General features: G+C 36.4%; 1 protein-coding gene across 1 annotated transcript in view; it reads right to left on the bottom strand.

The window, feature by feature from the left end:
* The window catches only part of LOC140745286 (neural cell adhesion molecule 1), a 222,165-nt gene that overhangs the window by 61,870 nt on the left and 144,832 nt on the right, over positions 1-15,463 (bottom strand). The window contains exons 4-5 of the mRNA XM_073077053.1: positions 8,936-9,144; positions 8,395-8,505 (exon numbers count right to left, since the gene is read on the bottom strand). Coding sequence (XP_072933154.1) covers positions 8,395-8,505; positions 8,936-9,144 — 320 coding nt within the window. The remainder of the gene's footprint in view (positions 1-8,394; positions 8,506-8,935; positions 9,145-15,463) is intronic.

Below are 15,463 nucleotides of genomic sequence, written 5' to 3'. Positions count from 1 at the left end.
GTATCGCAATAAGATTAGATTTTGAAGCGATTGTTGTCTAGCGCTCAATTTCTGCGTTCAATTTCTACTTGCTATTTATGCGTACAATATCTGAGTAGTAGAATTTGTCCTATTTGGTCTTTGACAAAAATTTGATAGACTGATTATTAATAACGGGTGTTGACAGATTCGCATCACTGTATTTAACAGATATATTAATGTAATTTAATTGAACAGGTAGAAATAAATGTACTATTCACATTGTATTTTTTGTAACATATTAATTTCTTGCGCCTGTACACATAGACTTTTTATTTCTATATTAAATACTCTAAAGAAGTATAAGTTCTTGCATGTGTGCATATGTACATACATCTTACTCAATCAATGTGTACAATTGTACATATGTACAGAAATCGTGTTCATTGAACAAGTTAAAGCTGTCACGGTGATTACTCATGAATAAATAGCAAGTGCGTGTTATTGTAATTAGGAGATATTGTGTGTTTAGGTATATATAGTTTAAAGAGGTTCTCAAAATTAATTTGTGTATCGCAACTAGATTAGATTTAGAAGCGATTATTGTATAGCGCTCAATTTCTGCATATAATTTCTGCGTACAATTTCTAAGTATTTGAGTTTGTTTTATTTCATTCTGTTGGAAAGTTTAGATAGATAGACTATTAATAACGGACGTTGGTAGAGTCGCATTGCTGGAGTAAACATATAATATGATATTAATATAACATTTTGTATTTTTGTACGTTATTTATTTCTTGCGTATTGATTTCTATTTTAACACAATAAAGAACTATAAATTCTTCTTACATTTTTACAGATATCGTGTTCATTGAGCAAGCTAAAGCTGTCACGGTGATTACTTATGAATGAATAGCAAGTGCGTGTTACTGTAATTAGGAGATATTGTGTGTTTAGGTATATATAGTTTAAAGAGGTTCTCAAAATTAATTTGTGTATCGCAACTAGATTAGATTTAGAAGCGATAATTGTATAGCGCTCAATTTCTGCATATAATTTCTGCGTACAATTTCTAAGTATTTGAGTTTGTTTTATTTCATTCTGTTGGAAAGTTTAGATAGATAGACTATTAATAACGGACGTTGGTAGAGTCGCATTGCTGGAGTAAACATATAATATGATATTAATATAACATTTTGTATTTTTGTACGTTATTTATTTCTTGCGTATTGATTTCTATTTTAACACAATAAAGAACTATACATTCTTCTTACATTTTTACAGATATCGTGTTCATTGAGCAAGCTATAGCTGTCACGGTGATTACTTATGAATAAATAGCAAGTGCGTGTTACTGTAATTACTAGATATTGTATGGTTATGTGTATAGAGGTTTATGTATACAGGTTATCAAAATTAATTTGTGTATCCCAATAAGATTAGATTTTTAAGCGATTGTTGTCTAGCGCTCAATTTCTGCGCTCAATTTCTACTTGCTATTTATGCGTACAATATCTGAGTAGTAGAATTTGTCCTATTTTGGTCTTTGACAAAAATTGGATAGATTGATTATTAATAACGGGCGTTGGTAAAATCGCATCACTGTATTAAATAGAAATATGATTATAATTATTTTTGAGCAGGCAGAAATATGTACTACTCATATTGTATTTTTTGTAACATATTAATTTCTTGCGCGGGTACACATAGATTTTTTATTTCTATATTAAATACTCTAAAGAAGTATAACTTCTTGCATGTGTACATATGTACAATGTACATACATGTTACTCAATCAATGTGTACAATTGTACATATGTACAGAAATCGTGTTCATTGAACAAGTTAAAGCTGTCACGGTGATTACTCATGAATAAATAGCTAGTGCGTGTTACTGTAATTACTAGATATTGTGTGTTTAGGTATATAAGTATATGCAGGTTTATGTATACAGGTTCTCAAAATTAATTTGTGTATCGCGACAACAATAGATATAGAAGTCATTATTGTCTAGCGATCAATTTCTGCGTATAATTTTTGCGCACAATTTCTGAGTACTAGACTTTGTTTAATTTCGATCTTTTGACATAATTTCAATAGAATGGTTATTAATAACGGAAATTGGTAGATTCGCATCACTGTATTAAACAGAAATATGGTTATAATTATATTGAGCAGGTAGAAATAAATGCATGTAGAATAAATTTCTTGCACGGGTACACATAGATTTTTTATTTATATATTAAACACTATAAGGGACTAGATATTGTGTCTTTAGGTATATAAGTATATGGAGGTTTATGTATACAGGTTCTCAAAATTAATTTGTGTATCGCAATAAGATTAGATTTTGAAGCGATTATTGTCTAGCGCTCAATTTCTGCTTACTATTTATTCCTACAATTTCTGTGCATTAGAATTTGGCAAATTTCGATCTTTTGACAAAATTGAATAGATTCATTATTAATAACGGACTAAGCCACGGCAATTCGGACCCTGTGTAATGTGGCGCTCCAGTAATCCAACATGCGAAACATTCGACACTGTATTTTGACCGACCCGGCAAGACAGATATGTAAATGACAATTATAGAATTGCACACACAAACACACACACCCGCACACACAGTCTACCACGTATGCAAACATACCCATCATACACTCACTCACACACTTTTCGTGGGCAACTGTATTCGCTACTACAATAAAATACCCGACCACATTTTGAATCTCACAGAAAAAAAGTTTAAACATGTCGTTAAACTAACGCTATGAAAAAAGCGTACTGTAAAGTAAGTGATTATTTAACTGACAAAACGGTCTGGTCTGAATTAGCTCCAGCTCCACATGTACCATTACGTTAAGTCAACATTGTCAAAAACATTTTTTTTTAAAAGATGTGTGTTATGGAGTTTCTTTCGCCGCTTCTTCTCCATAACGAAACACCTTGTGAAGTGGTGGTAGTTGCTTTGACATTCAAAAAGTGATCTGTAAAGAACCTATTTTGAATAAAAAAAATTGATTTGATTTGACATATACACGTACACACACATACGCCCTACTACACACACGTCTACTTGGATTCACACAAATGTTTATTGTTTAGTCTTTCGCGGGAGGGCACTGGTGACCTGTAATTCAGGTATTTTTTACCTACAATAGGCACCAGTCTCACTACGTAAGGTTTAAAATATTCATATGCTGTAATCATGCAATTTAACATGCTTAAGACCTTTTTGTGAGAGAAATAAACTATTTTCATTCATATTCATTCATTCAGAATTCTATTCTGGATCTGAATGTTTGTGTATGCTTTATATATGTGTCCATTGCACGATACCATATATAGAATAGGTTCTACTAAAAGCCAATCACGGATGCGATACATCTGAAGATTGGGATGGTTGCCTCATATATACGGTTACTTAAACTTTATATAAACGATATACCTATGTATCAGCCAGCCACGCACTTCCACCGAAGCAAGAATTACTTCACGCACGAAATAGGTATGACGGTGATACCTTTCCAGTCGACTTATGTTGTACCCTTAGTACGAGTTTTCAAAACATCCCACAATTTTAAGTTACGTTAAACGTTACGTTACGTTACTGTTTGCTTTAGTAAAATGAGTTGTCCAAAGCGCACCACTGAGTAAACGTAACAATAAGTAAGTGCTCAAGCGACGATGAACTTTTTGTCTTCCTCACATGTTCGGAAAAAAGAAAGACAAAACATAAAGCGCCATTTTGTCAATTTAGATATTTAATATTACGTTACTGACGCTATAGTTCTCATACAATCTGCTAGGGGTGCTGATTGGAAATTGTATGGGCAAATACGTAAACAAACACCAAAACAGTCATATTTTTCAAAACGTAAAAACTCATGGTGAGGGTACTGACTCTACCTCAATGGCACCGACAGGCATACTCCAAAATTAGGACCGTTGTTCCACAAGTGCTCAAATAAATAACCTTCAGTCACCCTTTTATTTTGTTTAAAAAAAGGTTCAAAACAGTTCATCACGCTAACCCATTGTTAAATTGAATCAAAAGACCTTCATTGTGACGCCGTCTCATTAAAATTTACTAAGAACAATATACCCGTTAAATTAGTATGTTTGGTGAGGTTATAACCCTTCCGTTATCTACAGTCATTCGTACGGATTAAGTGGACAAAGGCGCTAATGTCCCTAACTGGGTAATGAATAAAATGATATACAGCCCTCCTAGGGATGTGACGAGTTGGGCCATCGCGCTTGGAGGGCTCCAGTTGTGTTCCGTTGGAGATCCCGGAATTCGCCAATAAGCGTTGAGGACGGCCACAGGGAGGTTTTAGTGCGGTAAAAATCCCACATAACCCGGCGTCGCTCCCACGTTGTCGGGTACTTTTTGACGATTTTACCCTCGAAAAAAAAAACAAAAAAGGGATGTGACATGTGAAAAAAATGATTTTCTCTTTCTTAACAGTGATTTTATTATGAAAAAAATAATTATTCCGCGAAAATTTTAGTCTAAAATCATAAATTATTGTGGAAATTCGATTTTTGAAACTGAATATAAAGTTGGCCTGCTTAAAAAAGTCGTTAATAGTCCTTGACATTTGACGGGAAAAATATTGTCACTAAATTTGCTTTCGAAAATACGAAAATCTATATTGCGACCGCGCGTTGGCTAAAACTCCTTTATTTATAAAAATATTAAATTATTAGGTTTAAAATCGATTAATAAAATCAATCATTACACAAAAATAATCGATTATTATAAATGTTGATTATGTTTTCACATCCCTACCCTCCCCTATTCCCATATTACTGTAAAGGTTCCTTTATTAGGCCGTGTTAGAGCCTCTATTTCAACGCAATCAGGTTGAAATTTGATTGTGACCCCTTCGTGGTGAAATGCAACAAGTGTAATATTTTTCTAGTTAGGACTGTAGCAAGATTTATCAGCATTGTGTTAATTTTAAAATTACATTTTTTGAAGGTGGTAGAACCCTTTGTGGTTTGACTTCGGCGGTACCACCGCCACATCTATTTCTGCCTCATAACAGAAGCGTTAAGCGCTGCTGTCTTAAGCGGTTTGAAGGGTGTTGTAAGGGAGACATACTTTTCCGAAACGTTCCAGCTTAGTCCTTAGGGGTAGCGGCGCATCTGTGGCCGACCTCAGGTAGGAATATCTTATCCTAACTGGGGTTGATTACAGATGTCCATGGGCGGCAGTAGCCACTTACCATCAGGTGGACTGCATGCTCGTCTGCTACTCCTATATTATAAAAAAAAGTTGTTGATAAACGTTTTAAAAAATACTTTTTGTTATATAAGGCATTCCAACTTAGCCTTCAGGGGCAGTAATGCATTCATTATTAAACATATAAGTCACATTAGACTATACACATATAGACTAGACACATATGGACTAGACACATTAGTCATATTAGATTAATCACAGATATGTTATCTGTGATTAATCTAATGTGACATACAAGCGACATTAAGCACGAGCGACAAACCCTCACTGACCACCTTCACCGACGGTGGTCGAATGTCGTCAACAGTTGCTGACAACTATCGCCGACGACCTGACGTTGGCAACTGCCGTCGGCGACTGTTGCCGGCGCGTGCGACCACTCGTATATATGGACCCTTAGATCTTATTTAGAATAAATTTCAAATTGCCATTGTATATTACGTAACCATACTTTTAGATACCTATAATAATTAGTATATTACGTATGATACATTTTTATCCATAGACATTAGATATGCCTAATTTTTGGTATCAATACGCTTGAAGAATATTTTTTAGAAAACTTTGGCATGAATATTTAATTTTCTTCTTCTTGCCGCCTTGAAGATCATTAACGTTAAGGCTTAACTTAACATCGAATATTTTTAAAGAGACCCGTTAAAAAATAAACCAAAACTCATACAACACACCCATCTGTAGCACTACCATGAGTTTACAAAAGTATTACTCGCTAGCGACTGCGTAAAATAAATGTATGAAATTTTGTACAGCTCCTCTGGTGGTTACTCGTAGAAGTATAATCCGTAGTGGCGTAACTCGATACGTAAAAAACCTATCGAAATCAAATCGCTAGCGAATGTCATTATGATCTATTGCCATACAAATTCGGTCCCATGAGTAATTAATTTGACAGACGTTGTCAAGAAATACCGTAACGATAGTAGTTATGTTATTCACTAGCAAAATGACAATAGTTTTCTATTTACAATTTCTATAGTGGCATTTCTATGCCAACTCATGGTAGTGCTACTGTTAGTTATTTAAACCTATCAACATACTTACGATATATTTATAAAACGCTCACACGAGTAGAGTGCTGCTATTGTGTGCTGTCACTTTGACTAATGTCATATTCCGCGGAAATGTACCTTTCCTGCGTCTACTTCCGTATATTCTTAAAATACGCTATCCTCTATGCTTATGTACGTTTGCTATGTATATGGCTAGCGACTGGTGTATTCCACCATGAAGATCGTATATATATAGAAATATATAGAAATTATTAAATTATTATAAATAATTATTATAAAAGCAGTGATAGCCTAGTGGCAAAAGCAGTGATAGCCTCGTGGTTAAGAAACGCGGCCTCTCGATCGAGGGGTCCGAGGTTCAAATCCCAGGCACGCACCTCTGATTTTTCAAAGTTATGTGCGTATTAGAAATTAATTATCACTTGCTAAACGGTGAAGGAAAACATCGTGAGGAAACCTGCATACCTGAGAGATTTATAAAAAAAAAAAAAAAAAATCTCAAAGGTATGTGAAGTCTACCAATACGCACTTGGCCAGCGTGGTGGACTATGGCCTAATCCTTCTCATGAGACCCGTGCTCAGCAGTGGGACAGTAATGGGTTGTTGATGATGATGATGATGATGATGATGATGATATAGAAATTATTTCTTCTAGGCTATCTTATTTACCTTACACTTAGTATATAATTATTACGAAATCTTAGATATTTACCTATATAATATTGAGTGTATTGGGACCGGATACAAACTTGTCCACACAGGACACACAAGTCACACAACACACATACACACATGTGTGTGTATGTGTATGTTAAGCTAAAATTTAAATGTATATACTTCTCCCGTGTTTGAGGATGGGCGTAAAAAGCAATACCTTAAAACTAGCTGTTTATCAAAATTAAGTTTATGTGTAATATACATTAAATACATACATATATTTGAAAATAAAAAATCTCTCACATAAAAATCTTATACTACCACGCGTCATTAAGGTTTTTCGATAAGAAGACAAACTTCTCGTGGATTATTTAATCACGGCAATTTCTTTAATCAATGTATTTGGTTCATTATCGTCATAAAAGTAAACAATTATAAAAAAACTTTATTGAACCTTTAGAAATAATGGCTTAAGTGCAAATATCAAAATGTGCACAAATTGTGCAATTTTTTTTAATAAATTTCGAGTGAATCTTAAAAAAACATTTGCTAAGACAATGAGGTTTGTCGGGATAATTTGTCATTCATACGAAAATTTGCCCAACAGTGGACCACTAAATACCAAATGATGTAGTAAAAGTAGTTAAGTAAAAGTTAATTTTTAGTGATTCCCTATTTCTTATTTTGTGTTTACATTATTATGCATACTGAAATAAGGCTTTTCTTTCTTTATTTTTAAAATAACCAGTATAACACTCTATTTCCGAAGTAAAAACCTCCATCCGAACGTTACCCAAAAAACACAAACAGAGCGATTCTGGAATCGCCGACGACTATTAGAGTAACAAATGACGCTTCCAGTACAAACGCGAACTATTTCTCATGCTCGTTTCCCTGCCACTGTCGTGTACGCTCAATGTGAGCTGTGTACTGTACCCGTTGTATTTTTAACCTACGGAGGGATTTGAAGAATTGAAGTAAGCATTAAGCCCACCTAGTAAATGGCTGTGCCGCTCATGGACATCTTTAATCAACCCCAGATAAGATTCGAGGACTATCTAAGTTCGGCCACATATGTTTTGCCACCCTTATATATCATCAGGCGAACTGCATGCTCATTTATTACTTACTACTCATCATAATCAACCCATTACTCTGCTCTGTCTTACTGCTGGGCACGGGTCTTCTTTCAGAATGAGACGGATTAGGCCGTAGTCTACCCCGCTGGCCAAGTGCGAATTGGTAGACTTTACATACCTTTGAAACCTTTTAATATTTCTCAGGTATGCAGGTTTCCTCGGGATGATTTCCATCACCGTTTAAGCTAGTCATAATCAATTTCTAATACGCACATAACTTTGATAAATTAGAGGTAGAACCTGGGATTTGAACCTCAGACCCCTTGATCAACAGGCCGAGTTTCTTAAGCACTAGGCTATTAATGCTGCTATTTTAATAAAACATGAAGTTCGATTAGTTCACCATGAATGTACTCACCACCTCTGAGCTCGCAGAGTAGCGTGAAGTTCCCGCCTTCTTCCAGCGGCCCCACGACGCCAGCGACGTCGCGACCCGCTTCGTCGTATAGCAGTAACTGATGTGGGGGAACTGTAGGGCAATAAAAAAATAATCAAATTTTGAAGTTGGTAGAACCCATTGTGGTTTAAGTTCAGATATGAGCAGTGTTAAGCGCTGCTGTTTTCTAGTTTCAAGGCTGTGTAATGGAGTCGTAGTTATCTGAACTGTTTCAACTTACTCCTAAGAGGTAGCAACGCATCTGTTGCCAACCTAAGGTAGGAATTTAATCTTATTCTAGTCACTATAATATATATTAATTAATAGCTCAAAAAACATTACTTGATAAAGGAACTAATGTGGTCGATGTTTCTCCCACAATTTACAGGAATTCAACGACACCTCATTTGTTAAAATTTGTCAAGCCGTTTGGGATGTAGCGCGTGCCAAAGACTAACAAAAAAATATAAACATACGATTGAAAAACATTACACTCTACACAACGTTAAAAATAATCACTCACCAACAACATTGAGACGTATTTGGAAGTTCCTCGTCGGTGAATTCTTGAAGTCCACTCTACATCTGTACACGCCCTCGTCATCCAGCTGCACGGCGTCCACGGTGAGGGCTGAGGGCCTGGACATCGTGACGAAGTAGGCTCTACGCCCAAACGCCAGGGGGTCGGACCAGTGTAGGGCTTTGTTGAAGCTACGACCTCTGACGTCGAAACTGTGGAAAAAAATATTTTTTGTATATTCTGGGATTATGGAAAGCATGAGACTTATTTCTAGTGTTAGTAGGAATTATTATTACGTTAATTATAACAAATTATTATTGGTAATTCAATTAATTATAATGCATATTATGATTAATTCGTTCTCATGCAATTAATGTTATTATTATTTCAATTAGTTATAACGGAATGTAGTTAAATGCCTTTCAAAAAGTGGTGTTATATAGCCTTACTCTGAAATAAATATTTTGAATTTGAATTTGAATTGAAACAAGCATGCAGTCCACTTGATTATTAGCAGTGACTCCCGACCAGGGGCAGCTGTATTCAATCCCAGATAGTATTAGTTCCACCTGATTAAGTTTTAATATTATTTTGATATTGTCATTATGATTATGGAGGATTTCGTTAACGGAATATGAATTTTGAAGGTGGTAGAACCCTTTGTGGTTGGACTCCGGCGACACCACCGCCACACCTATTTCTACCTAATAACAACAGTGTTAGGCGCTGCTGTGTTCCGGTTTGAAGGGTGTGGTAAGGGAGACACACTTTTACGAGGCGTTCCAGCTTAGTCTTCAGGGGTAGCGGCGCATCTGTGGCCGACCTCAGGTAGGAATATCTAATCCTATCTGGGGTTGATTACAGATGTCCATGGGCAGCAGTAGCCATGAGGTGGACTGCATGCTCGTCTGCTACTCCTATATTATAAAAAAATAATAATTTAAAGAAAAAACACAGACAAGATACACTAACACGATGAATTCTAACTTAGTCATCAGTAACAATGCATTAGTCCCAATCATAACTAAGGACTATTTTTATGTTTACCTAGAGCTAATCACAGATGTGTTAGAAATAGCTGTGGCGGTGATACCACCCCGATCGAACTATACCAGCTCTACCATCTTTCTTTTATAATTGCACCGGGCTTTGCCTATGTAAACTAAAGAAGAAAGTGGTAGAACCCTCTGTGGTTCGACTCCGGCAGCACTACCGCCACTCTTATTTCTGCCTAATATCAGCAGTGTTAAGCGCTGCTGTGTTCCGGTTTGAAGGGTGTGGTAAGGGAGACACACTTTAACGAGGCGTTCCAGCTTAGTCCTCAGGGGTAGCGGCGCATCTGTGACCGACCTCAGGTAGGAATGTCTAATTCTATCTAGGGTTGAGTCCATTGGCGGCAGTAGCCACTTACCATCAGGTGGACTGCACGCTCATCTGCTACTCGTATAATATGTAAAAAAAAATTCAAAAGCATAAGTGGTCCTATCGATGCAGTTATGCATTCAAAACTCCACCTGGGACAATATGCCCCCCCCGTATTGTCTGCAGGGCGGAGGGCCGGTAAATTTGACTGAACTTTGCCCTGCGTTGCAACACTAACAACGCAACTTCTGGCTGTAATTGGACATTGTTATGGTAAACTTGAAGACGACAATGGTCTGCAAACCCATCTACTTCATCTTGTTAGGTGTTTGTCAGTATTATAATAGGGTTCGTTGATGAATGCGATCACCCACATGGTAGAGCTGGTTCTACTGGTCTGACACGCAGTGAGATCTGTGTTCGATCCTCGGCCAGACATATATCTAAATGATTTAGATTTTTGATCTGAGTTCTATGTCTGGGTGTTTGTGACCGTCGTGTGTGTGTCCATACCACCCACGACATACATATTCAACAAAAATCCTAACGTAGAAAGCCTATTAATATTTATATTAAGACAAATAGCACATTATGCCTGTGTCAAGCTCCCAAACACATAAACTGAGTAAGATCGCATAATTATGATGACTGATTGATACGAAATGATGAACTTGATAAACAGATTATAGAATAGAATAGAATAGAATAGAATACTCTTTATTGCACACTTACAGTAGAATTTAACAGTAGTAATTAAGGTAAAAAGTAAAAACAGTATGCAATAGGCGGCCTTATCGCTAAGCAGCGATCTCTTCCAGACAACCTATGCATGGGAAAGAGAAAAGGACAAATAAGGAAAGTAGGATAGGGTGTGCGAAGTTAGAGGTGGAGCAGACTACAAGGAATAGAATTACAGTAAACAATAATAACATAAGATGTAGGAATCCGATAATAAATGAAGGACAAGAAGACAAAAAAGACAAAAGCACATCAGATAAAATAGCAATAATAATAGACCAAATAAAATATATAATAATAATAATAATTGAAAAAAGAAAAGGAGTAAAACTAAAATGTGGAAATGACGAGGGCAAGGGATGAAAAAAAAAACAAAACATACATCAAAAAATAAAATCAAGACATACATGTTGAAATACACTTTAATATGGTTTGTAATCTAAAGCAATATTTTGCCGATTGGCTTTCATGTGGAAGTTATGATATGCACCAATGACTTTTGATACTACAAAGAAATTGGTCAAGTGCAAGTCGAAGTCGGACACGGAGTGTTCCGTATCACCGAATTTTGCTTTTTCTATTTTAGTATTTGTTATTCACATAGACTTAGAATTTTTTCGCTACGCTAGTTATTCATGTTATTAAAGCGGCCACCGTAATAAATACTAAGTAAAAATTCAAGTGTATTCAAGGGATTTGTTTTTACTCTTTGTGACGGAACCCTAAAAAGGCGGCGTTGAATCATGTGCCGAAAATTGACTAAATATCCCACGGATCAACGTTCGCAACGTTTAACACTGCTGTTAAGAGGCAGAAATAGGTGTGACAGTGGTGCCGCCGGAGACCCACAAAGGGTTCTACCACCTTCAAAACCTTCAGGTATTAACATTTTTTTCCCAAAGCTTTTAACCAACTTAAGGGGAGACAGCACAGTCCAGTGATGCACAGTCAACGCATGGCGCAAATCCTGACGCCACATTTAACGCAAGTCGCACGACGCAAATGGCGCACAACGCAATGACGCACAACGCAAAAGCAAGCCAGGCTTCCTCTCAAACTTTATGATAACTGTAGTAGTTAATAAAGTAGGTCGTGAATTTCAATACAAATGTCCTGAATAGAACATAGTTATATTTCAGCTTCGAAATGTTTGTGCAATTGCGCCAACGCTCCAGGAAATATGTTTGCCAACGCGAATTAATTGAAGTGTAGATTTGTAGTTATGTCATACTTATACTTTGGTGTAAAGGTAGAATGTTTGTGGAACTCTTTGACACTTATTTTTATTTTTATGGTTCCGTACCTGAAGGTTAAAAATGGAACCCTATTACTACGCCTCCGCTGTCTGTCCGTCTGTACGTCTGTCATAGGGATCTTTAGAACCCTAATAGATAGACACTTGAATTTTTACAGAGTATAACGGTGGCCGTTATAACAACACATAAAAAGCTTAAAAATGAAACTGTTTTATGTATTTCGACCATACAAGAAACTGGTATACTCTTCCAAGGACTATGTTTGTAGAAATAGTCTTTTTAAAAAGCGAAAATTTTTGCAGTCTTGTACCTCAGATAAGACCTCTTTTATATCGCGTGATTACGCCCGCACACGTGTCTCAAAATAACGTGTCCTAAACGTGACTTGAACAAGAAAATAATACATTTCCAAAAACAAAATGTCCTGTTTGTGTTTAGAAACTACCGCCTACAAACCTTTGACAATATTCAAAATTTTTAGAATGAAAAAAAAACGGCGAGAACTTAATTGCCAACCTAATATGGCTGGCAAAACATTACCCTCGGCAATCGAGTAAGAAAGAAAAATATTCTCAAAACTATCTTAGCTTATTGTAACACCTTTCTTATAACAGATATCCCCTCTATAGAAACCAGTTTTAAATTTTCACGTAAAACACGTCAAAAGTTCCAATGGTATCCATCCTTCTGACTTCGACCAAAATCCTATATACGATCGCTTTAGCGAATAAAATATCTAGAACCTGGATTCGGTTTAAAGACGACCTAGATTTGAGATTGGAAACGATTTGATTCTGAGAAATATTTTTCCATCCACGAAACGGTTTTACGGATCTCGTTACAAGATCAAAGAATCCGAAATGACCTTTTGGTCGCACTAGCCTTTAAGGATATATGAGACAAATAAGGTGATTTGACTATGTTTGTTTTTGACTGAATGATGATTTTGATTTGAATCTTTTGCAAGGTTAAATACATATTTTTTAGTTTATATTGGAGTTTACTCCTTAAGAAACGATTTGAGTTATAAGGCCCGGTACGGAAATTTTATGAGGAGTAAAATCAAGTGTTACACGAAAAGTTGAGGCGTAACGTAGAAAGAGACAAACATATATATCTGTAGGATTGAACGTGTAAAAGAATGAGATGGAATACATTACACAGCGTATCTCATTCTCGGGGTCTCCTCTTTGCGCGATACTTCGTAGTCTCACTGTATAGTTCACTACCTCCAGTCTGAGAGTTGAATGTGTGCGTATGTTTGTACGTGTGTGTTGCGCGCCTGCGTATTACGAAGTTCTGCCACAACTTGTATACTGCTGCCGAGTACAGGGTATGCATGCTGTATAATAAATGCATATAGTAGCATCTATTGTATACATCTATATACAACGTACATAAACAGCAACCTAACCATCAAGTTTTAATGTTTTTATTATTATTATTATTTATATTATTTTGTAACATACTTTATGTAATACGCATTATTGAAGTAATATAAATAATCCGAATAATTACAGATATATGTTTGTTTCTCTTATCATTTTAGCAGATGCGTTCATTTACCCTTTTTTTCTATTCGATATATATCATAATTATCGTTCGTAAGGAGTAAACTCCAATCGTGCGTCGTAGCTAACACACACACACTTTTTTTTTATATTAAATCCGTATTTGTTTTTACTCGCATGTGTTTTTTTAATATAGAAGTGGCAAAGAAACATGCAGTCTGCCTGATGGTAAGTGGTTATTACGACCCATGGACATCTCTAATCAACCATAAATAAGTTTATAGATCTACCTGAGGTCGGCCACAGATGTGTTGCTACACCTGGGCCTACGGATCTATTGCTACGCCTCGCATAAACCCTAGATAAGAATCCTACTTAAGAACAGCCACAGATAAATGCGTACACCTCGGATAGGTAAGTCTCTGTTACCACATCCTTCAAATCAGAACACAGCAGCGCTTAACATTGCTGTCATTAGAACGATACATATGAATTGCAAAGGGTTTTAAATGTTCGAAATTATCTTATTTTTTAATGTTGAATAACATTGTTTTTTTTTTTCAAAATCTTTGTTAATAAGACCCTAAAGTATCTAAGGGAAGCTAAGATGATGCCTCTGGAGTTTTAAATTTGTTTAAAAACCCGTTTTTTTAAGCGAACGTTGTGAAACTTTGTATTTGGCTTTCCGGATAAGAAAACTTAACACTTTTTCCGCGTTGTCGGAAAATCAATCCGTAACGGACTAAAATAGGGATTGGTGAGTTTGTAATATTATTTCATTTTATAATTAATGAGTGAAAGTCGCGGGCAAATACCTACTAGTTTTACATAACGATAAAATATTGCATAGAAGGTGCTAGAACCCTTTGTGGTTCGACTCCGGCGGCACCATCGCCACACTTATTTCTGAGTCATAACAGCAGCGTTAAGCTGCTGTGTTCTGGTTTGGAGGGTGTGGTACGGAAGACATACTTTTCCGAGGTGTTTCAACTTAGTCCTCAGGGGTAGCGGCACATCTGTGGCCGACCTCAGGTAGGAATACCATCAGGTCGACTGCATGCTCGTCTGCTACTCCTATATTATAAAAAGAAATATATACTCACACACTAACAACCTACGGATAGTTATAAAAGCAAATCCGTCCTATCCTTTCACTGAACTCAAATGGACCGGTTTATGCAAAACGTTTGATTGCACGTAGATATCGCTTTATTCTGCGTCGAAACGTGTTGGCTAGCTGCGAGTTATGCCATTCATGTTGCACAAGTTCGTGTCGCTTTGAGAACGGCTTTGCATTGAGTGTCGAGCAATTTTATTTTATCAAAGTATAACGGCATATATTTATTGAAGCGTCTTGTAGAGTAGAGGGCTAAACGATCCGCGGAAGATAATGTTTTGCGAGTATATGTATATATATTTATGTCTCATTCTTTTGGCATGGCATTTTGTTTTTCGGATACATCCTCATGGCTCTTCTCCCGCCCGGGTAGCCGGGTAGCCGGGTAGCCGAGTATGTCGGTCATATTTAGCCCGATTGCAGAGGGCAATGTCTTGCAAGCAAACATACTCGTATGTATTATTATTATTTATGTGTATTTTTTTAGGTATTCCCTGCAATCCAAACGGTTTGGCAGATTTCAATATAAGTAGTGTCGTTGGATTCG

Source organism: Epargyreus clarus, unplaced genomic scaffold (genome assembly GCF_041222505.1).
Source record: "Epargyreus clarus isolate Ecla_fem2 unplaced genomic scaffold, WU_Ecla_fem_2.2 ptg000010l, whole genome shotgun sequence".
NCBI classification, from domain to species: Eukaryota; Metazoa; Arthropoda; class Insecta; order Lepidoptera; family Hesperiidae; genus Epargyreus; species Epargyreus clarus.
This window is presented reverse-complemented; position numbering and strand designations above follow the sequence as displayed.